We start from the raw sequence: 26,731 nt of genomic DNA, 5'->3' as shown, positions 1-26,731 counted from the left end.
TTTGAAGGTGAGCACGGCGATGCTGCACCCCAGTCTCTGTCCGACACCCCTTCCCTGCCCTGTCCCCAGCTCCGGGTCCTACAGCGGCATCACTGCTGCATCCAGGGCTGGAGCATCGCAGACGCTCTCCCTCGGGCCCCCCAGCCCCTCCGAGGGAATCCCAGGGGAAGGTTCATCATCTCTCCCCTCTCCTTGTCTGCGTAAGCTCCCGAAAGCACAAGTCGGGGTGTCCGGCCACATCTGGCTTAGTCCCGACCCTGCCCGTCCCAGGGCTGTGCCCGTGGAACCGCTGTATCCCGGCTTTGCCCGTTGGTGTTTGTCTGGATGGCGTAGACCAGGCGATCAACCCTCCAGCCACGACGTGGGGACCTCGTCCTGATTTATCTGTGTACATCTCAGCTCGCTTTCTTTGCCTAGCCCCCGAAGGGGATTTCCATAAACCTAAATGAGAACTGATAAATCGCAGCTAGAGGCAGGAGCGTGAGGCTGGCTGAGGCCGGAGGCCGGCTTGGGAGAGAGAGCGTCGGCTGATTTTCCTTCTGTGCGGCCGGGACGTGTGTCCCTGTTCTGCTGCTGTGACTTCGGGGGCTCAAAAACTCTCCGGTTTGGGTTTTACTTGTTGCTTTTTCCTCCTTCTTCGGCGTTTCTCTCCCTGGAGGGCTGCCCGGGCTGCGAGCGCAGTTTGCAGCAGAAGCGCTCGTGGGAGAGAGGCGGAAAGTCCCGATCGAACCAGAGCATCTGCTCGCCTTTAACCTGAGGGCCAGGAAAAATCCCCACGGGAAACCAAGAGCATCCCCGCTGCCCCAGCCCGGGTGGGAGCTCCTCTCCCGGGCTCGCTCCCAGACTGAAGGAGTTTCTGCTCCCTCTGGTGGCTCCAGCTCCAGCATCTCCTCTCCCCGCACGCCGCAGCACGGATTGGGGCTGCTGCACCCATCGCTCCTGGGTCACAGCCTGCGGTGACGGGGCAGTGGGGACCTTGGGGACCGCTCATCTCTCAAACACCCCCACCTGCTTCTTGCCTTAGTCCAAACAGGGACTTCAACACCCAGAGCATCCCATTATCCACTACACGGTGCCCGGAGTTAACATCACGGCATCGTTTTCAGGACAAGCAGCACCTTCTCGCAGTCGGCAGGGAAATTCAGTCCAAATGTGCTGAATTAAGTTCATGTCATCCTTGTCCTCAGGCAGGACTACTGCTCAGGTGGGTGCAGGCAGGTCAAATACTTCAATTTGTGGCTTTTTCCTTCTTCTTCAAAGTTTCAACAGGCTACAGAGATGATGAGGGGAGTGGAGCATCTCTCTGATGAGGACAGGCTGAGGGACGTGGGGCTTTGCAGTCTGGAGAAGACTGAGGGGGGATCTTATCAACACTTATCAATCCCCAAAGGGCGGGTGCCGGGGGGTGGGAACAGTCTTTGTTCAGTGGTGCCCAGTGACGGGACAAGAGGGACCGGGCACAAACTGGAGCAGAGGAAGTTCCATCTGAACCTGAGGAGGGACTTCTCTCCTGTGCGGGCGGCAGAGCACTGGCACAGCTGCCCAGAGAGGGGGGGAGTCTCCCCCTCTGGAGCCATTCCAAACCCTCCCGGACGTGTCCTGTGCCACTGCTGGAGGTGCCCCTGCTCTGGCGGGGGGTGGCACTGGGGGGGCTCCAGAGGGTTCTTCCCACCCCAACCACTCTGTCATTCTGTGATTTTGCACCGTGCTGGAAGCAAGGGCTGGAGTATCCCAGTTTATGCTGGGCAGGGAGTTTCCGGACTGTCCCTTTGGAGCCTGCAGCACTTGCTATTTCGAGCAACCAGCTCCTTGGCAGGATGAGTCCCCAGCGAAGAGGGCCCGCGAGATCGATGGCAGGTTGGACCTGTGGCCGTGCAGAGCCGAGCAGGGCTCCCACATTTCTCTTTATAGAAACTTGGACAAATTAATCATCCCTTCCACGAAAGCATGAGACGTGCTTGCAGGGTGGTAGAGGGACAGGCTGCCACGTGGCCAGAAAACCCTGCATAATGGGGGAAAGCCACACAGGCGGCATTTCCAGGCAGGCAGAGAAGGAGCTGTGCAGGAAAAGCAGGAATTTGGCTGCCCTAAAACTGGTTGATGGGGTCTGCAGTGCAAAACAGCTCCGGGATGCGGAGGAGGGCGAGACCTAGAGCCCCCCGGAGAGCGGGTTTGGGGTTCGTATTGATGTCCCAGCCAAGGTGCAGCCCTTTTTGACACCGCATGAGGCTCGATGGGCTTCTCCTAGTCCCCTTTACCAAATCCTCGTCAACAAGTCTTGAGGAGGGAGCTGGATCCCAGGTGGAAAACGCTCCCCCACTGAGCAGAGCCCACGCAGCCGCGGGAGGGCAGCAGCACCCCACGGGGACAGTGGGGCTGAGTGGGGAAGCAAAGAGGCATCAAAACTTCTTCTTTTAAAGCTAAGTCCCCATCTCCATCTCACCCTCGCAAACACCGTCACCTCTCCGCATGCCTCCGGGCATGATGCCGTTATCCCCATCCCTCCTGGCACGGGGCTGTGGGTCTCGTACAGCCCATCGCCCCACAGCTTCCGCCACTGCCAGGCTGCGGCTGCAGCTCTCGGCACCCGCACCAGCTCTTTTCCCGCTGCCTGGCATTTCTGTGTGTTGGATCGTCTTGACTCAGGGCTGTGTCATTACCGTCCCTGACCCCTGTCACCTGGTGGGATAAAGCATCCCAGGGCTCCAGGGAAACAGCCCTTCTCTCCCTTTTGCCCCCCAGGCCGTATTTGGAGTGCCTCAGTTTCCCCGTCTCCGAGTAGGACCTCGGTACAGCAGGGGAACAAGAGGTTTATAAAACCTCTTCGGGAGGCACCCACAGGCAGCTCCAGCATTTCAGCGGGGGCAATTCCCACGCAGATCCGACTCCCTGCATTTGCTCAGTACGGGAGCAATTTCTGAGGACACAGAGAGGGGAAAAAAAAACAAACAATACAAGTGAGAAGAAAATCAGGTCCAAATTCTCTGTCCCAAAGCTGGACTGCCCTCCCTTTGGGATGCCCACGTCTATACTCAAACTGCTGGTTTCACCAGGTCCATTTCTTGGTTGGGTCTCACTCAGCTCCCAGCTCCATCTCAGCAGGGATATTCCCATTTGCACCAGTGCTCCGGGGAGGGGAGCTGAGAGCCCGCACTCCCATATCCGTATGTATGTACTCTATTGCCCCTTAAATCCTTGAACCCAGAGGTGGCTCAGACTCCGGCAGGTTTCAGACCCAGGCTGCCTTTCACGCAAGAGTTAATAAAAGGAGGGAGTGAGCAAGATTTTGCAAGGAATTAAACCCAGGCGAAAGAGCCTATGGGAAAGAGCCTGTTACCAGCCCCAGGGCTGTAGGTCACCAGTGCTCTGTACTTGCTGCCAGGGTTTATTAGGTCCTTGTCTGAGCTGAGAGAGCAGGAAAAAAGAAAAAAAGGATGGGGAGCTGCAAGCAGAGCAGGCGGGGGCACTCCCTGACTCAAAAGTGAGTGACGAGCCAGCGCAGTTTCCTCCGGCCGGCCCCGCTCGCCGTGTGTGTCATACACCCAGACTCATGATTCATCTCCTGGACTGCTCAAAACCTCCGGCCGCTCCAGAGCTGCTCTCCATCGCTCACGGCGGGGCTGGTCCAAGCAGCCCCCCACACTCAGGGCTCACGGAAGAAGATGGGAAAACTCTACGCGGCTGTCGGGATCCTCATGCTCTGCGCTGCTGGCGGCTGGGGTAGGTTTTACAGCCCAGAACGTTGTCTCTCGCTTAAAGCCAGGTCATTTAGTGATTATGTTGCCTGTTATTTCCCCAAATCCCAGGACTTTTTGCATTCCCAGGGTCTGTGATTTCCCGGGAAAATCACTCGGAGGGGGAGCTGGCAGCTTGAAACCTCGGCACAGTTCCCAAGTACAAAGCTCCGCTCCGGGTTTCGGCCGGGTCGGGGCCAGGAGGGTTTCTCAGAGATGTTATAGGGTCAAGACATGGTTTGGTGCGTTATTCTCGCACTGGGTGCGGCACGATTGTATTCTCTACCTACGCTGTGTTTGGCTCCGGGCACTGGTTTGTAATGGGAGGACTGGGGTGTGACTTGGGCTCCGTCCCTCATAAACAGAAAATACGCTGGGGGAGTTCGCAGGGCAGGTAGTCGCTGTAGCCGTGTCATTTTAAGGGCATGAGGTGTATTTATGTCAGCATCGCTCTCTTGTGTTATTTTTCTCTCATGCTATTTTGGTGATTTTCTTTAAAAACTCTGATTTCTGGCACCGGGTGATTTCAGGACAAATGTAGTTTGTATTTAAAAAAAAAAAAAATTCCAGTGTCTGAAGCAGGGAGAAGAAACCTAGAAAAGCGTTATCTCCTCCCCAGGTGTGTTTTCCGGAGCTCAAAGCAAATCTGGCAACTGCAAATCGGTGCGGGTGTTTTCACCTCCTGATTTATAAATCAGTCCCATTGTTTTCGAGGCTCCACTCGAGGAGGTTTGGGGCAACATTGTTCTGTCTAAAGAATTCCAGACTTTGTTGAATTCCCACGAACAGCCTGAGGGTCCAAACTGCTGCCGGAGGGAGTTCTCATCAGTACAGGACATAGGATAACCCCTGGAAGAATTTGGGTTTATAGAGCTGCAGTTTGGGGCTGTACAGGTGATTTCTCTGGTCCTGTGCATCGGTGCCTGTACTCCTCTGAGCTCATTTTGGGGCATTCCCTCTCTGGGAAGATGCTGGCAGACAGGGAGAGGTTCAGAGAAAAGACACAGCCCCGGGATGGCGTGGGCAGGAGATCAGCCAGAAAATCCCGAATCCTTATCCCTTAGTCAGGCAGAAAGGCCAGAGAGTAAGTAAGTACGGTTTGTGTCCTTATCAAGTTTTCTAAAATATCTTTATCAAGTTTGCTGTGTGCACATTCTTGCTCAAATTGGCAGAGGGGGGGAAAAACCAAAGCGTGCGGCTGGCTCAGGCGGTACGTAGAGGAGGTTATTTGGAGTGCAGCTTGGGGACTGAGTAATCTTCTCCAGCCAGGGAAGGGTGATGCTCAGCCACAGACGTCTGGGGTATTTCGAGTGCATCATTTCACCTCACTGGAGGCCACAGCTCTGCCCAGCCCCAGGCGGGTAGTTCCCATGGTTTATCTCCCATTTCCCTGTATTTCATGTGTTAGGACTTCTTTTTTTTCTTTTTTAAAGCCTGAGTCTTTAGGATCAGATTGTTATATGAGACCAGCTGCTTTCGTAGTAGAAAAATACAGCTTTTGTACTCGGCTTATTAGTTTTTATGGCTGGAAAAGCAAGCCCCCAAAATTTTTTTTTAAAAAAAAAAAAAAAAAAAAAGAAAAAGGCAACCAAAAAACACAAAATGTATTAGTTTAGGCTGTGCTGGGATCTTGTTAACCCGCTCACTGCCAGACAGTTCCTGAGCCTGCAAAGCGCTGCTGGGCGCTCACAGGGCCAAAACCTGAAGGGGCTCAAGCTGTAGCATCCTCCGCTCTCCTCCGCCTGTGCTTTTGCTCCTACATCACCCCGGGTCCCCTCTCCCTCCTGCAAAGCCCTCCCACACCGCACCCTGCGTCCAGCCACGCAAGCACTGCTGTAAATGCCGAAATAAAGACATTTCCCCGAAGTGAGGGGGTGAGGCCGCCTGCTCAAAGCAGGACGAGCTGCGTGTTTGGATGGTGATAACTGCCCTCTGTTAATCACCGCTGGCGCCCGGGGGATTTTGGCCCCTTTCCATGGGGAAGGGATGGCCCTGCTCCATCCAGCCCTGGGTTAAGTGCTCCCAAGGATGGCTCCATACGGTGCTGGAAGTTGGGGAAAGGTCCTCCATCCCCAGGCACGTGTCTCGGTCACGGATGGAGACTGTGGGGCTGCGTGTGTCTGGGGCAGACACCCCCGGGCTGGGGCTTCCCCACCTGCGGGGACCCTCTGGGCAAAGCCAGTGATGGCATGGTGGCACAATGTGACAGCACACCCCAGGGCAGCCCCAGGCACGGCAGCATCCCTCCGGCGGGGACCCTCTGTGCTGCAGCCCCATCGAACCCCCACCACGGAGCTGCTGCTCTGCCTGGGCGGGATGGCCAAAATCAGCCAGAATCAGCCAGAAAATTGGGATTACATCTCCGGCGTGGTGCGGGAGGGCAGATCAAGGAAGGCCCTCTTGGGCTGTGGGGTGGCAGCGGGAGGGGAGGAGAGGAAAGCCCCCAGGGCCAAAAGGCTGTGAACAGGCAGGAGGTGATGGGTACCAACTGCTGGGGAGCAGATGAGCTCTCCAGCCCAGAGGGATGGTCCTGGGGCTCATTAGCCCCAGAGCTCAGGTTTCGTGGCGTAACCAGGCGAAGCGGAGGCAGCCACCGGCTCGGAGCTTGGAAATCCTCCCCGTCGTGTTTCAGCGCAGCCGGGTCTTGCCGGGACCAGGGTTAACACCGGTCCCCATGGACTGGGTTTACGCCGGCGGTTGCCCGAGCAGAGCTGGTGGCTCTGGGGTTTCTGCCCGATCTCAAACCAGCAGAAATTCCGGTCCCATCACATGGCACCGCTCGGGTGGGGGCCGTAGCCACATGGTGCTCATTCCCCTAAAGCCCCACGCTGCACAGGGGAAACTGAGGCAGGGAGCAGCTGAGGGACTCGGGTCAAGTCACAGGGGAAACCTGTTTGAGAGAGGATTTGGACCAGTGCATCTCACATCCCAGATGCTGCTGTAAGCCCTGGTCCTGTCCCCAGGCTGGGAGTGTGGCTGGGACACCCATGGGTGGCAGGGGGGCCCCTACCAGCTCTGCACTTCCCCAGCCAGCTGGGTGCTGGGACAGAGGCGGGTGACAAAACCATCCCACGGTGAGCTAAAACCCACCCCTGGGGGAGCAAACCCCACACTGGCGTTAAGCAGGAGTGTGGGCCAGGAGCGTTACTGGTGGTACTGGTGCCATGACCCTGCCCCAGCCAGGGCTGCAGCCACCACGGCCGTAAGTCGGCAGCTGGAAACGGCGGATACAGGGAGGGACGTGAGAGCAGAAAGCAATGAAACTCCTGGCACGGGGCAGGCGGCTACTTGGCACCTCTCCCCACATCCCCAACCGAGGGGCCACGGTGCTGGTCCGGGTATCAAAGCATCGGGACTCCCCAGGGACTTGCAGTTTCGGAAGCTGTTCCCATGTTCGGGCACGTGGCCCGGGGGTTGGCAGCTCTGAGACTTTAATCCCGAGCACCACGAGCTGCCGGGGCCGTCCCCGTCCTCGAGGGCTGCCAGGGTAATGCCTCCCCTGCCGTCCCCAGAGGGCTGAGCCACCGCCAGCCCCACCAGAACCGGCTCCCAGCTGCACGGCACAGCGCAAATCCAAGGCACGGCACAGCGCAAATCCAAGGCACGTGCCCCGGCACTGGGCTGTGCAGCTGGCGGTGCTTGGCAAGGCAGGAGGCATTTCACAGGGACACGGCAGGAGCCGGCGCCGTCGGTGCCACTGCTGCTTTCTGAGAGCCCTTTGCCATCCCCCCGCCAAGCCCCGGCTGACCATCCCAGACCTGTCCAGCCAAGGACGCAACGGTGCCGTTAACGTATTGCTACGCGTCCTCGGTGCAGAGAGCACCGGAGATCAACCTATCGTTCTTTCGGGCAGCGCTAAATTTAAAATCTTTCCCATCCTTGCCTGCTGTATGGGCATTTTGCTGTATGGTGAGAGCTCTGGGAGCAGAGGCAACCCCAAAACTGGTGCTGAGCCAGGCAGTTGGCTTTTAGCATTTAGTACCCTGCGTGGGACGCGCAGGGGGTGTGGGTGGCAGAGGTCCGCGGGGGCACACCGGCTCCGGTGCCCTGGGGCATGTCCCCAAGAAACCGTTAGCCTTGGGGACAGCCACAGCGTGTCCAGCTCAGCCTGTGACACCGACCTCATACAGACACGCGCGTCCACGACACGCTGCACACCCTGCTGCTGTGCGCACGCACACACACGCACACACACACAGAGGCATGCACACTCGCGCTCCCAGGCTGCGTGCCAGCGGGCGCGAGCGAGCACACAGTGCCATCACCGTGGTTCTGCCCCAAGACCTGACGACATCGTTCCACCGTTTCCTCTTTCTGCTTTGTGTTGCATTTCCTGCGGCTACGGAAAACGCCGCGTTTTCTGCCTGCGGCTGCCAGGGAGAGCGCTGAGCGGGGACGGGGGGGACGCAGGGCGAAGGGGAGACCCCAGTGCCCGTTGCTCCATGCCGGCACCCCCGGGGCTCCCCGGGTTGTAGCATTCCCCCAGCCGGGCAGGCACATGGCTGCGGTCTGCTCGGCCCGGGGAATCCTAAAACTCTGCCAAGACACTTGTGCCCCGGGAGGGGGGAAGAGTTGAGGGTGACACCACGGCGGCCGTGTCCCCAGCTGCTCACTGCATCGGCCGTTGGCAGCGGGAACCGCAGAGCCGCACGGTCCTGCCTCTGCCGGAGGAGCTCCTCCTGCCCCGACAAGCTCTGACACTGCCCCAGGGCCCCTGCGGGCATTTTGGGGGCCTTTAATCCCCCACATGGACCCATGGCCTCTGACCGTCACAACTGGTGCCATCTTGCGTCTCCGACGTCCCCACTGCCACTGACGGAGCCCAACCTTCGCCCGGGGCATCGGTGCAAACAGCCACCAGCATGTTTCCAGACTGGTGCCCTTTCCCTCCCCTCCCTACCCGGGGTTTGAACCCGAGCCAAGACCAGCCGCTGAGTTTAGCATCTGCACAAGAAGGCACCGACCACACTGGGCCAGGGGTGGTGGGAAGAGGCGGCAGTTCCCCAGCCACTGGCGGGGCCGTGGGTACCATGCTGCACCCCTGGGAATTCACCCCATCCCTCTCCCTGCTGCCCCAAAATTTCTGCTGGGAGGGACAAGGGGAGATGATGTGTGTCCCCACTGGCACTGGGGGCTGCGCTCCAACATGCGTGCAAGGTTGCAGGGGTGGGGGGGACCCCTTAAGGAGCCGGTAGGTGGGAAACGATGCTCAGCCCTGGGCAGGATGAAGCCCAGCTGGTACCAGGCGGGGAGGTGGTTATAAAAGGGGCAGGGAGGCAGCACCTGAGTTTTGGGGCTGAAAAAGGAGTCAGAGGGGAGCTCTGGTGGGATGGGGGCTGCGTCTGCTCCTGAGGCTGCTGACTGAGCACCGAGACCTCAGCGCACGTGTAGATTATGGGCTCTGCGGGTTGTGACTGTTCTCCATTTTGCTGTTTCAGGGAGTAACATCTGCACCACCCGCGGGGTCAACTCCTGCAAGCAGTGCCTGGCCGTCAGCCCCCTCTGCGCCTGGTGCTCCCAGACGGTAAGAGCCAGGGGGGGAGAGGCTGAGCAGGGCTGAAGCGCGTCCCTGAGCAGGACAGGGGACGTGTAGGAAGGGACGAGCCTCTGGGCCGTGGGACAGGTGCTGGTCCCTGTGTTACAACCACAAGCTTCATCTCCAGCTATTCCCACCGTGTCTAAACTCATTCCTCGGTGGTATCCGGCTCGGACCGCAGCTGGAGATGCACGTTCCTGGGGCTCAGGCTGCCTGTTCCCGCCTGGCTCTGAAAATCTGCCCCTTATCTGGGTGCGTCGGTGGGAGCTATGTGGAGCTGGCTGGGAAATGCCGATGTTTTCACAGGGAATTCAGTTCTTCCCCTCAAAAAACGTGCATTTGAAAACTTAGCCCACTTTTGGTTTGCTGCTTGAAAACCCATTGTAAAGCTCAGGCTAAAGGAGTTTAATTGCTGGAAGGGCTGGAAAGGGAAGGGGTCCTGGTGGGAGGAAGAAAAAAACACCGATTAGAAGTTAGGATTTGGGTTTTAAAACCCTTTTTTCATTAGGAAGACAGGGTGCCTGGTTTTGGTTACTGAGCTAAAGAGAACGCCAGGGCTGAGCTGTGGCTTTAAAATCACCCTGTTTGGGTGGGTGAGAGCCTGGAAGATCTGCCACGCTCCCCTCCAAAAATGCTGCTGCCCTGGGGGTTAGCCCAGGCGGTAAGAGGAGGGAGTTTCCCCGAAGCGATGGGAGAGCGGCCCCAGGGCAGGGACAGGGGGAGGCGAGGTTGGGATGGTGGGAGGTGATGAAACCCCCTTCAGGGCTTCGCAGCCCCCGGGGAGCAGTTCCCCCCTCGGGCGAAGCTTTTCTTGCTTTCTGCTTCTGCATCCCCCCTTCCTCCGGTTGGGCCCGTGCTGCCCACCGGCGCTGGGAAAAGACCTGGGGGGGGGGGGGGGGGGGGGGGAGTGATCTCAAATTGGAAAACGCTGTGGGATGGTGCCTGCGTGGCCCCATGCTTTGGGGTCGATGTGTATCCGGAGGGGATGCCTCCGCTTGCTGGGCCCATCAGATACCGCCCCCCCCCATCGTGATATTTGGGGCGAATAAAGATGCTTGTGCCCTGTCTTATCTTCCCGCAAGGAGCCCCCGAACTTCCCAGCGTGATAAGGGACCTCGCTCCTTCCCAGCCGCTGATCCTGGGCCGGGCCGGTGTCTTGATGCTGCAGCGGGGGCTGTGATGGGGTGGGGTGTTTGGTTGGGGGGGGGGGGGGGGGGTTTGGTTTGGGGTTGGTTTTTTTTTTTTTTTTTTTTTTTAATCCTCCAGATCAGTCAAAGGTTTCCAAAAAAGGAAATATTTCCAGTGCTGCTTCAGGGCTGTGCTCATGGACAGACGTGACAAGCAGCGAGGGAGCCGTCCCGCTGCCAGCAGCCGGCCCCCGGAGAGCCGGGCTGTGCAAGCTCCGCTGGGCGACTCTGCCTCCCACATCTGGACCACATTGCCTTAATTTAGCAAATGAGGGTTGTTGTTTTTTTTTTTTTTTCTGTGGGTTTGTTTAATTTCCCTGGGGTGGGGGAGGTCTCTGATACTGCTTCCCCCTCCCCTTTTTTTTTTTTTTTAAAGGGACAGTGCCCTTTTTTGCGCTCCTCCTGCTCCCGCTGTAGTCCTTTGCCACCCGCGCTGCCCTCCCGAGGAATCAGCTACTCCTGCTCCATCCCGGCTTTGGACAGGAGAAGGATTTCATTGTGGTTTCTTGTGCTCGCTGACCCTACGGAGCACTGACACAGAGGAGAATTGAGTTTTATTTATTTTGCAGAAACCTCGACCGCCCTTACCAACAAATAGATGTGCTTATTCACTCGCTTTTCTTTTTGGAAAAAGTCAGCCAAGCCTTAACACTGAGACATGCCTCTAAAACATCACTTTGGAGATTATCGTGACAGATCTTCCAGGCTCTCACCCACCCAAAATGTCACCCGCTCCGGTTCCCTTAGAGGAAAGGTGGAGGCAAGGCTGGACCAGGGTTTGATTTTATTTTTTTTAGAGAAGTTGCTGGAAGGTTTTAGCTTAATCTGCGGAGGCATCTGTGTTTTGGGTCCTCCCAGGAGCTCTCCTGCAGAGAAGCTGATGCTGTATGTGGTTGCCTGCGAGATGAAAATGGAGATGCCCTGGGGATGCTTGACTTCCCGCAGCCTCCGCAGGGAGGGAGCTCGGGGATGGAGCTCTGCCTGACCTGCCCTCGCTGACAGCGTTTGGAGGCAGCGATCGGGGATAAAATCATCAGGTTTTCCATCCTGGAGGGAGTTTGAGCAGATGCTGAGCTGAAACCTCCTTCCTTGCAGCAGGACAGAGGTGCCTGAAAGGGAGGTGGAGCCGGGGACCATCTCAGCCAGGGGGTTGTGATAGAGAGGTGGCAACTCACACACACACCCCCCGCAGCATCTCTCGATGGGCAGCCGGCGCTGGCAGGGCTGTGCTGACGGGGAAACGGGGTTCGCAGGGTGTGTGTCAGTCAATGAAGTCCCTGTGGATCCTGTTCGTCACCAGCAAACCTGGGCTGCCTCCGGGTCGCTCCTACCTGGGGCTGCGTGCAAGTTGCTGAGTCAGCAAGGCTGCGGAGACCGGGGTAAAAAATAGACTGGGGGCTGCGACAGCCTCGTAACCAAATACCCCTTCGATGGCACAATAACTGTTTCCTTCGCCTTTTGTTGTGGTTTTGTTGCTGGGGAGGCTCCTGTGAGTCCCGAGTTTGACATAATATTTAGGGCTCAAGGGAAAAGGGAAGGATGCAGCCCTGGGGTTAAAAAGCTTCTCCGTGGGAATCTCACAGCAGGAATGATGCTGCTAATCCCGTAAGGTGCTATATGTCCTTTGAGGTCCTGGGAGCTCCCCAGGATCTCCAGGTATCATCCAAGAGCCCAGCACCGCAGCTAAAAAACCTGTCTGCCCAGCCTGCTTTTCACCCACGTATTTTTCCAGCGATTTCCCCGCCTGGAACAGGAATGTTTGTGATGATTGATGGGATCTGGAGTAAACCAGGCGCCTCTTCCTACAGCGGGGAGCCCCGCGGGGCGAGCCTGTGGGGTGGGTGGGTGCAAGGGAGCTAATTTAGAGGGATGACTCGTCCTCTTTGCCGGGCAGCCCGCCGGCCAGGCGGCGAGGGTGGGAGCGGGAGGTCGCGGGGGAGGAACACGCCTGCTGATGTATTTTCTGGCTCTCCTTTGGCCACCGTTTCCAGAGGGCTGCGGGCCAGCCAGCGCCTCCTGACACCGTTTGCGTCTTTTCTACTTGGTTCGGGTAAAACACGTAAATTTGTTCCAGGGTTCAGCCAGCCTGAGCGTAGGGGAGGTGCTATCTCCGATGGGGAAGCTCTGCAGTGCTGGGATGCAGCTTCCCGGGAGCAGGGAAGGGAGCTGGACCAGCCTCGCCAGGACTTGTGCCACCTCCCTTTCACGTCGGGAAAGGCTGTGCTGGTCATCTGCTGTAGGACTTTGAATGTAGAAAGATCTGGGCTGCGGGAGGGAGACGGAAAAACCCTTTGGAGGGGAGGGTGGCTGCTGCCTGGCCGGGAACACACAGCAGCAGATCCTGGCACTGTTGGGCTGGGAAAGAAATTCTTCCCCTGTTTGTCTTCGTAAGAAACCGAAGCGACAGGAGCCCTTCTGAATGCGCCGTGATAAGGGTGAAGAGCCGTCAGCTTTCTAGGAAAGGAGGGACAGGGCTGGAGCCCCACCGTGACGGCACACTTTGTGCTTCCTGCCCCTGACGGACGTTTGATGGCTTCTCCCACAGCCCCGTTGCCTTTTTGCTCTTTCGCTCCTTTTTTGGTTCTCCTTTCCCCCGGCCGGCTCCATCCGTCAGGAAGCTGCAGAGCTGGAGATAAGCCTCGGAGAGGAACCAAACGCCACTCCATGCAACGGGCTCACCCGCAGCAGGGCTGTTCCTCTCTCGCAGCGAGTTTTCTAAGGGCATGTGTTGAGAAAGCGGGGGGGGGGTGAAAGGTGGGTCATCTTTTGCCAAAGTTTAGGGAATAATTAAATCAATAAATAAAAAAAGTCCCAGAATCTGCTCCTCACCCCCAGCCTGCCGTGTTCACACCCCACCTCACCCTCTTGTAGCCATAGACGAGTTTCCTTTTAGCTTTGCCAAAACCCAGACCTGAGGCTCCAGCTGCTGGGAGGCAGGAGGGGGTTTGGGAGGGATATGTTATCCATGGCTCCCTCTTGGCAGGGGTTCTTGAGCTCCACTGCGGAGCACAGCAGACCAAAACCTGCTCTGAACCCCAGCAGGTCTTACTGATCCCAGACCCCTTCCGTCTGCCACCTCCCTTGAGCAGGGACCATGTGCCCCAAAAAGCCTCTTATCCTGCTCTTGCATTAGGTGTGACAAAGCAGAGGTTCTCTGGGGAAAAGGGGGCTCTCTCTCCTCCTCCTCCTCCTCCTCCTCCTCCTCCTCCTCCTCCTCCTCCCGGGAGCTGGCTCCTGACTGTGTCCTTCTCCTGCAGGTCTTGGCGCAATCGTCCCCCCGCTGTGACCTGCTCGCCAACCTCCTGCAAAACGGCTGTGGGCACGACTACATCGAGTTCCCCACTAGCAGTGTAACCATCCTGGAGAACCGAGCCCTCAGCGACAAGGGGTCGGGGAGCTCCAGCACCACCCAGATGAGCCCCCAGAAAATACAGCTGAACCTGCGGCCAGGTAAGAGCCCCCAAACTGCTGCGGGAAGGGGAGATGCGGTGGGAATAATCCACAGGGCTCAAGCGATGAGTGATCCATCGCTCGGCCTCACTGGCCAAGGCTGTCTCGTGTCCATCTGGGGCAAGGTGAGACTGGGAGCTGCACTGAACCCTCCACAAACGTCCCTGATGGGCAGCTGGGTGCTCTGCAAGCTGATTTTTGCTGTTCGGTCTCTTGGCTCAATCCTGCGCTGTCCCAAGGGCCAGGACGGGATGCGACTTCAACAACGCACGGGCTTATTTTATAAAGTCATTTAGACTTTCACCACTGCTGCTGCACTCCGAATGCTTTGGTGGAAGTCAGCTGGTGTCTAAGGAGCCGTAGAGCAGCTGGCAGGGTTGGAGTGCCAACAGGTCCCTGTGATTTCCCAGGCTTGCTTCAGCCAGGCAGGCTGGAGCCAATTAACTGTTATGGTCGTTTGGCAGCATGGAGGAGTTTTAAGGACGCCAGGCAGGAGGCAAAACTAACAGGCATCGCTGGCCCAAGGTCACAAAACAGGTTTGGGGAATGTGGAATGAGTGGTGTCATCACCGTTCTTTGCCCCACGTGGAGCCCATCCCTGGCCGTTCACTCAGGGATGACTCTTCCAGTCTCAGCAGGAATAATTTTAGTTCCTTGTGCTCATTAAAGCCCCGGGGCCAGATATCGGTAGCTGATAGCACATAGCGTGCTGTGCACATCCCCGGGCCTGGCCAAGATGAGTCCTGACCCATCTGAATGACAGCAGTCTGAAGTGTCCCCACGCAATGGGGACACGTAGCTGCTAAGTGGCCCTTGCTGTAGTTATGTCTGAAGATATTGGGCAGGAGGCGGGTAGGTGTGCTGCTCTAGAGAGGAACAGAGGCAGTGTGCAGTGCCCTAAGTCCCTGTTCCTTGGAAGCAGTAGAAGAAAACCCCAGCTTGGTATCACCTCTGGCCAACCAAGAAGGCTTGGCATAAGTCATCTGCCTTGACTCATGAACCAAGACCAAACACTGAGGCTATAAGTAGGACGGGTCCCAGCCCACGTCCCACAAGCTCAGAGGCCTCATGTTTTCAACTCAACAAGGAGAAACAGATGCTCTCCGAGCACAGAGTTGGGACCCCGACTACTGGATGGTGCTCCAGAAATGCAGCCAGAAATGGATGGAGCTCCTTGGGCTCTCATAGGTCTTGAAACTTTCTCCATCTTGAAAGTCAGAATGTGATGTGCAGATTTAAAACGAAATATAAAAACAATAACAATTTAAGCTCAATTAAAGCTTTTTTCCTCAATGTTTGAGGTGTTCTGAGAAGGCTGCAGCTGTGCCCCAGCTTACATTTCAAAGAAGTCATTTCAAAGAACAGCAAGAAAGAACCTTTGTCTCTTTTAAAGGCAGAAAAAGGTCAACTCAAAGTGTTTTCAGCATCTTTTTTTTCCTTTAAGTGCAAAAGTCATCAAAACTGGCCTGTTCCCCAGAAGGTTCTGTCGAAGGAGGTTTTTGTTTCAATGGAAAATGTTTCACCAAAAATTTCCCAGAAGAGGCTGGGAGGAGCCAAGAGGAGAGGGGAGGAACAGGGATGGGGGAGGCCCCAGGAGATGCTCAGAGTCCTCGGGGGCTCAGAGAAGTCCGAAGCAGCCATGCAGCCCCCTGGTAATCCCTGTAAGATCTGCTGCCCACACAGGCTGTTTCACTCACTCCATCCAGGGTGTGTTGGTCACGCTGTACGTGCAGGACAGCCTGGGGGTCAGGTCCGAGTAGGAGGATCTGCTCACATCCTGGTAATGAGAGGTTTGGAGAACAGGAGCCATAAGCCACGTTTTCCAGCTCCAGGGGGTGCACAGCATGTCTCCCACACAAGCACCCTGCCCTAAGGGCTTTGCCCTTTTGTGTCTGTTTAACTGTGATGTTCTCCCAGCAGCTCTAAACCATCTCCTGGGGTTCCTGCTGACCCCATAGGTTGACTTTCTCCTTAGCCCCGTGGTGACCCACTTTGCCCCTCCCAGGAGAGGATGTCTCACTCTGCTGTCCTGTCACATTACAGATGACTCCCAGATCTTTCGCGTCCAAGTGCGTCAAGTGGAAGACTACCCTGTGGACATCTACTACCTGATGGACCTGTCCAACTCCATGAAGGACGATCTGAGGAACATCCAGAACCTGGGCACAAAGCTGGCCAGCGAGATGCGCAAGCTCACCAGCAACCTACGCATCGGCTTTGGGGCCTTTGTGGACAAGCCCATTTCCCCCTACATGTATATCTCTCCTCCGCAAGCCATCACGAACCCTTGCTATGAGTAAGTCCCAGGCTGAGGGAGTCCTGTAAGGGCCAAAAGTTAATGGGGCATTACTGGGACGTGGCTGGAAATCCATACCAATGGATTTCAGCGGGGAGTTGGGTGCCTGATTTTGGGCAGGGTTTAAACCCTGCTGCACTGCATGTTCTGCTGGCACAGGGTGGAGGAGCAGGTCTAAACTAAAAGTATCATTGCCACTGAGAAGCTCTTAAGGGAACAATTTTACACCATGTTTTCTGGAGAGATGTTGAGGCTCAAAGAAAGTGACTCCTAAAAGTTGCAGCAAGAGAGAGACTGGGAGCTGGCCTGAGCTCAGCATCTCTAGAACATGTGACTGATTTTTAAAAGGTCCTTCACCAGCCTTTGGCTGTGTCCTCGGGCTCTTGGGGTGGTCGGGTCCCTCCAACGCATCTTGGACAGGACCGTGGGATGTGGGATGGCTGCAGGACAGGGATGGGAGCTGGAAGAGCCCTGTAAGCCACATGCCCTGACTGCTCTCCTCCTACAGGATCGGGGAAACCTGCCTGCCCATGTTTGGCTACAAACATGTCCTGTCGCTCACGGACGAGGTGACCCGCTTCAACGAGGAGGTGCGGAAGCAGAGCGTCTCACGGAACCGTGATGCACCTGAGGGCGGCTTCGATGCCATCATCCAGGCCACCGTGTGTGACGTAAGGGGCAAGAAGGCCTGGTTGGGGCCGGGAGAGTGTCAGCAGGCTTGGCCTGGTGGGTTGGCAGAGAGCACCCGACCTCACCAGGACAGGACCATAAACCCTGTGGAGCTGTTGCGGGGCTCAGATCTGGAGAGGGTGGACATTGAACTAGGACGTTTCTAGACCAAGAGCCAAGGCAAGGGAAGAGCAGGACCCTCACATGGTCCTGGGAGGAGAGAGGAGCAGAGCAAGTGCTTGGGAACCGGTGATGATCCTACGTCAGCCCTGCAGTAACTGGCAGGGGCATCTTCTCCTGCGCCTGCACCTTGATTTCGCTTGAAATAGGAGGGGTTGCATCCCTCAGTCATTAGCCACCTTGATTAACACTCTAACAAATTAAAACCTGTCTTTGACCTGTACAAGCAGCCCATGCCCACCTGCCAGGCTCCACAGCCCCCAGCACTTCTCTGGGAGAGTGACCGCCCTCGGTTCCCTCTGCAGTGTCAAGTTGGTGCCTACGGCCAAGCCATGACCCGGGGTGGCACCAAAGGCAGCAGCGGGATGCTGGCACGTAGGGCTGCCCTCGGCACATGCTGCCGCATGACAGCATGCCGCCTTTCACTGCAGGAGAAAATCGGCTGGAGGAACGATGCTTCCCACCTCCTCATCTTCACCACGGATGCCAAGACCCACATCGCGCTGGACGGCAGGCTGGCCGGCATCGTGCAGCCCAACGATGCCCAGTGCCACATTGACAAGGATAATTTCTACTCTGCCTCCACCACACTGGTAAACCATGGGGTTGGGGAGCCCAGAGCTCCTGTTGAGGGTCTCCATGGGATGGGAAAGGTGGTCCGGGCCTGGTTGGAGAGTATGATGGGGACCAGGGTGGTTGGGGGAACATGTTCTGAGGTTATAGCCTCTCCTGCCTCTCTTCCCAGGACTATCCCTCTCTGGGCCTGATGACAGAGAAACTCTCACAGAAGAACATCAACTTGATCTTTGCTGTGACAGATACAGTTGTTGGCCTCTACCAGGTAACAGCTGCTATGCAAAGCCACCTTCCTGGGGGGCTGGTGGGTCCCAAAGAGCACCCTTTGCAGCTGGCCATGGGTGGATGGACATAGCTTGGTGGTCTCCTGTCCTATCAAAGCTCCTTGGGAAGCTCCTGTATGCCCGGACAGGGTTTGGTCCAGCCATGGCACATTCACCCATCGCGAGCAGACTGTACTTATGATATTTCTCCAGAATTACAGCGAGCTGATCCCAGGCACAACAGTGGGCACCTTGTCCAGAGACTCCAGCAACGTCCTGCAGCTCATCGTGGACTCCTATGGGGTGAGTGTGCAGTGTGATGGCCCCACAACAGCGCTCTCCTTCCTAAAATAGCCACTACTTCACACTATAAGTGGCCCACACAGATTTGGCAGCTCCCCCAGCCCCGAGCATCCTCCCTGCACCAGCTGTGAGCATCTGCCTCCACCCACGCGTGTGGGGACTCCAGGGAAGGGAGATCACTGTGTTCACCGCCTGCTCCTTCCCATCCTCGAAGGCATTTCCCTGCGGGGAATGACGTAGCCGAGCCCTGAGAAAGACTCGGGGCACTTGGCTCCTCTCCCGTGTGCGTGGGAGCATCGCTGTGGCGACCCCTCCCTGGGACTGAGCCCTGCCCAGCCTGTGCTGTCATCTCCATCACTCCTCTCTCCTCCCCTAGAAAATCCGCTCCAAGGTGGAGCTGGAGGTGCGTGACCTCCCCGAAGAGCTCTCCCTGGCCTTCAATGCCACCTGCCTCAACGACGAGGTCATCCCCGGGCTCAAGTCTTGCATGGGGCTCAAGATCGGGGACACGGTGAGGATCCTGTTCGTAGGCTTGGTTTTTCTCCCCCTCTACGTAGCAGCGCTGCCAGCTCCTCTGATGCTCTCCACCAGCACTGTCTGCTTGCCCCACCACCTCCTGGGTGACACAGACCCTGTGTCACCATCTCTGCAGTGGAAAGAGGGGTCCAGCCGGGTGGGTGCAAGGAGGAAAATGCTTTTTCGAGCCTGCTGGATGCAAACTGTGGTTGTCTAGCTCGGCTCGGGCTGCTGGCCGCAGTGTGTGGGATTTAGCCTGGTTACTGTGGTGCCCTGACCCAAACGGTGCTGGGACAGCTTTGAAAAGCCCAAAGAGACCTGGTGGGTCCCACTTCGGGGCTTCTTAAGCTCAGGCACGGACTGAAGTGGGTACCCCAATATCGCGCTGGTGGTGCTGACACCCCGACGTACCCCTCTGCCCTCCAGGTGAGCTTCAGCATCGAGGCCAAAGTACGGGGTTGCCCACGGGAGCAGCAGAAATCCTTCACCATCAAACCCGTGGGCTTCAAGGACAGCCTGACGGTGGTGGTGAACTTCGACTGCGACTGCTCCTGCGAGAGCCTAGCCGAGGCCAACAGCTCGTCCTGCAGCCGAGGCAACGGCACGCTGGAGTGCGGCGTGTGCCGCTGCAACCCCGGGCGCTTGGGCTCGCACTGCGAGTGCTCGGAGGAGGAGTACAACCCCTCACAGCAGGACAACTGCAGCCCCCGGCGGGACCAGCCCCTCTGCAGCCAGCGCGGCGAGTGCATTTGCGGGCAGTGCGTGTGCCACAGCAGCGACTTCGGGAAGGTGACGGGCAAGTACTGCGAGTGCGACGACTTCTCCTGCGTCCGCTTCAAGGGCCAGATGTGCTCGGGTGAGTACTGGGCTTGGAGGGGCGTTAACGCTGCCCAAACTCATGGACGAGGAGACACCGTCCATTCTGGGGCTTGTCCCATGCGCTGTCCCCACCTCTGGCTTGCTCAGCCCTGGTTCTGCATGGACCAACCATAGGTCTGAAGTGACGCCAGGGTGAATTATTCCCTTTTTGGCAGCTGGTATCACCTTCTGTGCCCACGAGCTGTGGCAGGGTGATGGGGTCTGAGGGTTAAAAGCAGACCTCAGGCCCTGCTTAGACTCAGGAGTCCCATGGGGGTGGCCAGTGGGCACCCAGGGAAGCAGCTCTGGGGTGTGCAGGGCAGTGACCAGCCAGACCCCGTTCGAATCACAGCCCTCGACACATCAGAGGTATTGCTCTGCAGAAGGAACCCCCAGGGTGGAGGGAGAGGGGTGGGGAGAGGCAGGTTTTACCCTCCACCCAGTCCTTGAAGACTCCCCATTGGCAAAAGCAGTTAGGGAAGCAAATCCTCCCCCCTTGCTGGTCTTATGGCATCGGTCCTCCTGAATATTCATCTCTTCCATGCGCTACCAGACTGCCCCACTCCAGCCCCGGCTGCTGCTGCTCTCAGGACTGGGGAGAGAGGGCCATGTCCTGGGGTACTCCTCCCATGCCAGAGACACGGGAAGGAGCCCCTCTCTGCAAAACACCCATCCCAGGAGTGGTTTCACGCGTCCTGACGTGCCAGGGCCTCTTCCCCATCGGGAACCCCCATCTAGGGTTTATCCCACCCGTGTCTCCAGTAAGCGCTGGAGCCCAGGTGAGGTGGCTGCTAACACAGTGCCAAAAAAAGCCACGTCTTTCGTGCTGCAAGACCCAAAACCGCCCAGGAAAACGTTAGTGACGAAAGCTGATCTCACTCTGCTGGAGCCCAGCGTGGGTGAGACGAAACCTGCTGGCCAGATAACGCTTGGTTCCTGCTCCCCACTGTCCCCAAATCGAGTTTTTGGGACCCCGCCTGCCCCCCCCTTCCCCCCCCCAGCCCAACTCCATGGCTCAGGGCTGAGCCTGTGCTGCTGGAATTGATGCCTTATCTTAACAGCCTGCTGATAACGGAGGTGCAAACTGGTTTCCCCCACCCCCACCCCGCACCCAGAACAGTCGGTGCCCTCGGGGAGCCGGGCGCCTGTCCCCGCTCCCGCTGCCTGTTTGCACAAGGGCTGCCAGGTTTGCAGGGCAGGCGGCCGAAGGGCGATGATGAAGCGCTGCCCCCAGCCTGGGCGGGCCATTAATTAACCCGATCTGCCTGACCCTCTTGGCATCCATCCCATCCCGTCCCATTGTCCCATGGAGCCACTTCTCCCCAGCCTCCCCGCCCGTTTCCATGCCTTGTCACCCAGTGCGGCGCTATTTTCCTGTGACTCAGCCCTAGTTCCTCATTAACGGGGTTACACATTTATTTCTCATGCCGGTGCCCCTGAGGCCGTGGCGGGGACGGTGCCCTGCCGATCCTCTGCCGGGAGCAGCATTCCCAACGTGCCCCACTGCGCTCGAGGCTTGGGACGGGTCGGCGCGTGCCGGCTCCCCAGCGTTTCCACCGCTCACCGTGGCTTGCCTTTGAGCCGAAATCAAACCGCAATCCAAACAGCTCCAGGCTTTGGCAGGATTTGAGCACGTCTGTCTGTCTGTCTGTCTGATTAAACCAGTCTCAGCGAGCGCGCAGAGCTTGTCAGGATTTTCCCAGTAGTTGGCTTTCCCTGCCTGGTCTGGGACTGGGAAACGAGTGGGATTTGGGGGGGTTTGACCAGACATCCTGACTCAATCTGAAATGAAAAGCTGAAGCTTGAGTAGCTCAGAGGTGGATCTGATTGAGCACCTCCAGCTGCTGCTGCCGCCAACCTGATGGAGCTGGGGCAGCTCGGCCTCAATTTTGGCCATTTTTTTCGCGTTTGTGTGGAATAAGAGGAGTGTTGGGCTCGGCCTCAATTTTGGCCATTTTTTTCGTGTTTGTGTGGAATAAGAGGAGTGTTGGGGACACGGCGAGGGTCGAGGTTTCATGTGAGCTGCGGTGTCCTACCTCAAGGATGTTGGAAAGGGGTTGTCCTGCGTGGCTGGTCTGCCTCACTGTACCCACGGAGGTGGAGCTGGTACATGGATATCCCATATGGGTGATTGCTAATGGGATCTGTGGGGACACTTGAGGGTCCTGATGCCCTCTGGGTTGTCCCCAGGCCACGGGAAGTGCAGCTGCGGGGACTGTCTGTGCGACTCGGACTGGACTGGCGACTACTGCAACTGCACCACCCGCACCGACACGTGCATGTCCAGCAACGGGCTGGTGTGCAGCGGCCACGGCTCCTGCGTCTGCGGCAAGTGCGACTGCACCCAGCCCGGCTCCTACGGTGACACCTGTGAGAAGTGTCCCACATGCCCGGACGCCTGCACCATCAAAAAGTGAGAGAGGGCAGAGAGGTGGGACGGGCCATACCCCATCGGGGAGCCAGCAGTGGTGCCAGCAGGAGCGCTCTCCGGCTGCAGCCCGGTTGGGTTGGGATTGCAGAGATTTCCACAGCCTGAGACCAAAAAGTGTGATGGTTTCCCCGGGGAGAGCACGGAGGGGCTCACGGTGCCTCCCTCCTCTTCCCCAGGGAGTGCGTGGAATGCAAGAAGTTTGAGCGGGGAGCGTTGGTGGAGCAGCAGTCCTGCAGCCGTATGTGTCGTGACGAAATTGAGATGGTGCAAGAACTGGGTAAGAGAGAAGACCCCCCAACCTCTGCCCTAAAGCGTGGCAATCCGGGGGGCTGCGTATGCCGCCCCCTTTCCCTCCGTGTGTGCGTCCCCCGGCACGGGGGGCTCTGAGGCTCTCGCTCCGGCAGGCGACAGGGGCAAGGACGCCGTGAACTGCACCTACAAGGACGAGGATGACTGTGTGGTGCGGTTCCAGTATTACGAGGACTCCAGCGGCAAGTCCATCCTCTACGTTATCGAGGAGCCTGGTAAGACCTGGCTGCCGTGGTGGGGCTGGAGGGGGTGCAGAGCATTCCGCGCTGGCTTTCTGTGCTAAATGAGGGGATTTTTGAGTCCCTTTTGTACCTCCCACCCCAGCCAGGCTCACGGGGCACCGTGGCTGGGGACTCAGAGGGGTTAAAGGGATTCTTTGTTCCCTGCTCCATGCCATCGGGGCTGTGATTTCCTGCCTCTGTCTCACGTTTCCACACTGCGTTGCTCGGTTATTTCACGCCCCCATTGAGGCCAAGGATGGGGCCTCAACCTTCCCACCGCCCCGATCCTGTTTCTGACCCCACGGGTGTGATTTTTCTTGAGATGCCGTGAAGAGCCCAGCTCCCATTAGCCTGGTGGGAGCGATGCTGTGGCTGCGCCCCAGGGCTGAGATACAGCAGCCCCCCACCACGCGGAGCAGCTCCGGACTCTCCAGTGGCCTCAAGGTCCGATTTGCAGCTGAGCCGGGGGCTGTGTGGCCACAGATCCTTTGGAAGCTGCCACGAAGGCTGCTGCCAGCCATCGGCAGGGCTGCAGCCCACCCTCCCCGGCCCCCGTGCCCAGAAGAGAGAGGCAGACGAGGGCCAGGGGGGCTGCAGAGCCCCGGCTAGCATGCAGGGGGAGCAGGGTGGCTGCTGGGGTCCGCACCACATCTCACCGCCCCGGTTTGCCGGAACAGCATTGACGCACAGCCGGAGAGCCGGTGCGGTGTGGGGTGTCAGCCGGGCTGGCGGTTTGGGGATGAACTTCCAGCAGCCCAAGGACTTGGCCTCCAGTGTCATCCCCCACCGTGGGTGGGACCTGTGATGCCCGTGACCTGGACTGCTCCAGACTTGGGTGCAGATCCCCACCTTGTAGACAGGATCTTGAGGATCTCAGCACATACACCTCATGGATGGGATCCTCCATTTTAGAGTGTGCTGTGCTCAAGGGTGGAGGCTCCTGCTCCCTAAAAGGGGAGGATGACATCCTCCTGAGACCAGAGGAGCTCCGTATACCCACAGCCAGGCAGCCCCAGAGCTGCTTTTAATTGCCCTGGGGGTGCTGAGCTCCCCCAACCCTGCCCTCCTCCCTCTGCCAGACTGCCCCAAGGGGCCGGACATCCTGGTGGTCCTGCTGTCAGTGACGGGCGCCATCCTACTCATCGGCCTCGCTGCCCTGCTCATCTGGAAGCTCCTCATCACCATCCATGACCGCCGAGAGTTTGCCCGCTTCGAGGAGGAGAAGGCCAGGGCCAAGTGGGACACGGTGAGGGCCAGCAGGTTGGGTGTCCCCAGCAGGAGTCCCTGAATCCCACAGCCCCTGGGCTGAGTGGATCCGGATCCCAGTGTTCCCAGCACAAGAGTCCAGTTGCTGTCTGTGGTCCCAGGACATGGTCCTTAGGGACCAACCTGCCCCATCCCTCTCTGAAGCATGGCACAGTGTCACGGGCGGGACTCGGTGACACTGCCAGCCTAGACACCCCTTCCCGGAGCCCGCTGCGGTCCCAGGGGCTGCGCACAGGCAATAGCAGATGTCCCAGATGCTTTTCCCACCTCCAGCGTACCCCAAGCACTTGTCACCAGCATGACCCTCTTACTCACTGCCCACACCAGTGTTTCCATCCCGTGAGCGAGGCGGAAGGTCCCTCCTGCCACGGGATGCTGGAAGGGCTGAGGCACCTGGAGCACGAGGGAGGGGGCTGGGATGGCACCAGTGCCTGTCCCCCTCCTCTCCTTCACCTCCCCAGAGGGAAGGGATGGGATGGGGTGGGATGGGGTGGCTCTTTCAGGAAGCCACTCTGCTGCCTTTCCTCTCCTCCACAGCAGCTTTTCCCCACGAAATCTTATGGGGAGCCATTAAGCTGCGCAGCCGAAGCCTCGAGAGGAGACACGGATCCACTGCTCAATGCTGAAAGAGTGCCTCAGTTTCCCCAGCTGTAAAGTAGAGCGAATGCTGATGCCAAGCACAAACCGATGATGCTCTTTTTCCTTCTTTTGCTTCTTCCAGGGCCACAACCCTTTATACAAAGAGGCTACGTCTACTTTCACCAACATCACGTACCGCGGGAACATGTAAGGATGCCACGTCCAGCGCTGGCTGTGGGATCAGCCGAGGATCTGTGGGATCTTCTGGAATCTGGTTTACAGAAGAGTTTGTGTGTGTCTGTGTGTGTGTGTGTGTGTCTGTGTGTAATTTAACAATCCCTCAACTGCCTCCGAGGCCCTGTTGTCCGTCGCTGTAACTGCAGGGACATGTTTTCCACAAGCAAACCTCTTGTCCTTACCTCGGCGGGTCGCCTCGCAGGAGCTGGCGGCCCCTCCATACACTGAACACGGAGAAATGGGACTTTCTCTGCCTGGCGAGCCTGTGAACTGTTAGGTGCTCATCGGGCCAAGTGGATTTCGGGAGCGGCTGCTCGAACCAAAGGCTGAGCTGTGCTCTCCTCCATGGCCTGTGCTGGTGAAGCTCTGCCCGCTCGGGGAGTCCTCTCGTGCACTGGACGGATGCGGTCCCCCTGGGTACAGGAGCCATCTCCATGGGGGACAGGACAGCTTCGCTCGCTGCCAGCAGGCAGGAGTCATCACATGGCTTTGCGGGTTGAGGATACCACTCGAGGAACCTGGCAGCCCCCTGCTTCTTCCTGCTGTGTCCCCAGACAGTGAAAAGCAAATGTCCCGGCATCGCAGCATCCTTCTTCATTCCCTCCACGTGCACTCAGTTTGCACCACCGGCCAACTCTATGTAGCATCAGCTGTGCTGGTCCCAGCTGCAGCCCAGCTCTGCCCCTGGGATGGTGCTGAGCTCCTCGTGTCCCTCTCCACCGTCACTGCGCCACAAAGCACACGGATGTGCAGGCAGCAGCCTGGGGAGGGTTGTGATGCCCGTTACCCCTTGAGCCTGGCCACTTCTCTCCCTTTTCTGTGCTTTTGGGGCTGCGTAACTGCATCACGCTCTATTTTCTGTGTAGCTCAGGGTTCCAGAAGAGCAGGCAGCGTTCAGGCCACATCCTGCTGCCTGGGGCTGTGTATCACCCATGGTTGGGCCCCTGTGGGAACACAAAAAATTGTCCCAGTAGCAGAGTTTGGCCATAACGGTGCTGCTGCCTGGTCCGTGCCCCAGCTGGAGCATGGTGGCTCTATTCACCTCACTCCCACCAAAAAGCAACAGAGACCTTGTGCCTGGCATGGGGCTGGCCCTGAGTGCTCCGGCAGTGTGTCCCTGTCCCCTAGCGGGCCTGTCCCCAGCAGCGTGGGGGCGGTGGCGGGGGCTGGCTGCAGGCAGCAGGCGCTGATGCTGGGGTGGGAGCTGGGGCTGAGCCCCGGAGCGGGGAGTTGGATGTGTAGCAACAGAGCGGCAGCGATTCACACCACGAAAATAAAAATAAATAAAATAAACTTTGAACTACTAATGATGTCCGTGTCCACGGCAGTGGTCTCTGCCCGGGCTTCCTGCCCTGCGGGCAGCCCCTGGCACTCCAGCGTGACTCGGGGAGCTGCTCTGGGTCGGGATGGACTGAGGGATGGGGGACCCTTTTGGGAAGAGTGTCTCTGCTCTGTTACTGGTGCCCTCCTGGGGGTGGATAGCACATTTGGGGACAGAAAGTGGGCCAGAGCCCACTGCAGGCTGTGGTACTCCTGGCAGCCACCTCGCTTCATTGCAAATGGTGTGACCCCCTGCAGCTCCCCCCCATCCTGCCCCACAGGCCCCTGTGAGCCCTCCAGTCTGCTGGAGAAGCCCTCAGAGAAGGGGAGCTGGGCTGGGACCGTCCCAGGGGCAGCTGGGTGAAGGTGCTAAACCTGGGAGCAGGGTCCTGCGGGTGCCCCCAGCTCAGAGCACCCAGCCCAGGCACCCGCTCAGCACCGCGTCGCACAGTGCTGCAGGGACACCCAGCGGCCACCCTTCACAGCAGCATTTTGGGACTGCAGAAGGTGCGAGAAAAACTTTTTGCCCGTCTCTCCCACACCTCACGCACCCCCTGGGCCATGGGGTTGCCCCCAGCCCATGCAGCGGGTCCAGGCACCTGGGGCAGCACTCAGTGCCTGCAGCTGCACCGAGTGGGGGCTTCAGGGTGGGTGTCAACAGCACCCAAGAGAGCTGTGGGGTGGGGTGGGGTGGGGTGGGGTTGGGCTCAGTGGGGTTTGGTCCCAGGAGGAGTATTTCACCTGCAGGGTTGGCCAAGGGGAAGGCAAAGAGGTGCCCAAGGCAGAGCCTGGATGCGACA

General features: G+C 58.2%; 1 protein-coding gene across 1 annotated transcript; it reads left to right on the top strand.

Annotated features, from left to right (window-relative positions):
• Window positions 1-3,590: 3,590 nt before the first annotated feature.
• ITGB3 (integrin subunit beta 3) lies at window positions 3,591-25,906 on the top strand. Its single transcript, XM_082495096.1, has 15 exons — window positions 3,591-3,720; window positions 9,173-9,258; window positions 13,715-13,907; window positions 15,951-16,203; window positions 16,712-16,874; window positions 17,484-17,645; window positions 17,798-17,893; window positions 18,105-18,194; window positions 18,571-18,705; window positions 19,137-19,566; window positions 21,759-21,981; window positions 22,176-22,276; window positions 22,404-22,523; window positions 23,609-23,775; window positions 24,517-25,906. The coding sequence occupies exons 1-15, from the start codon at window positions 3,663-3,665 to the stop codon at window positions 24,583-24,585; spliced, it is 2,346 nt and encodes a 781-aa protein (XP_082351222.1). The 5' UTR covers window positions 3,591-3,662; the 3' UTR covers window positions 24,586-25,906.
• Window positions 25,907-26,731: the final 825 nt, after the last annotated feature.

Source organism: Vanellus vanellus, assembly GCF_965231255.1.
Source record: "Vanellus vanellus genome assembly, chromosome: 24".
In the NCBI taxonomy this organism is placed as follows: Eukaryota; Metazoa; Chordata; class Aves; order Charadriiformes; family Charadriidae; genus Vanellus; species Vanellus vanellus.
This window is presented reverse-complemented; position numbering and strand designations above follow the sequence as displayed.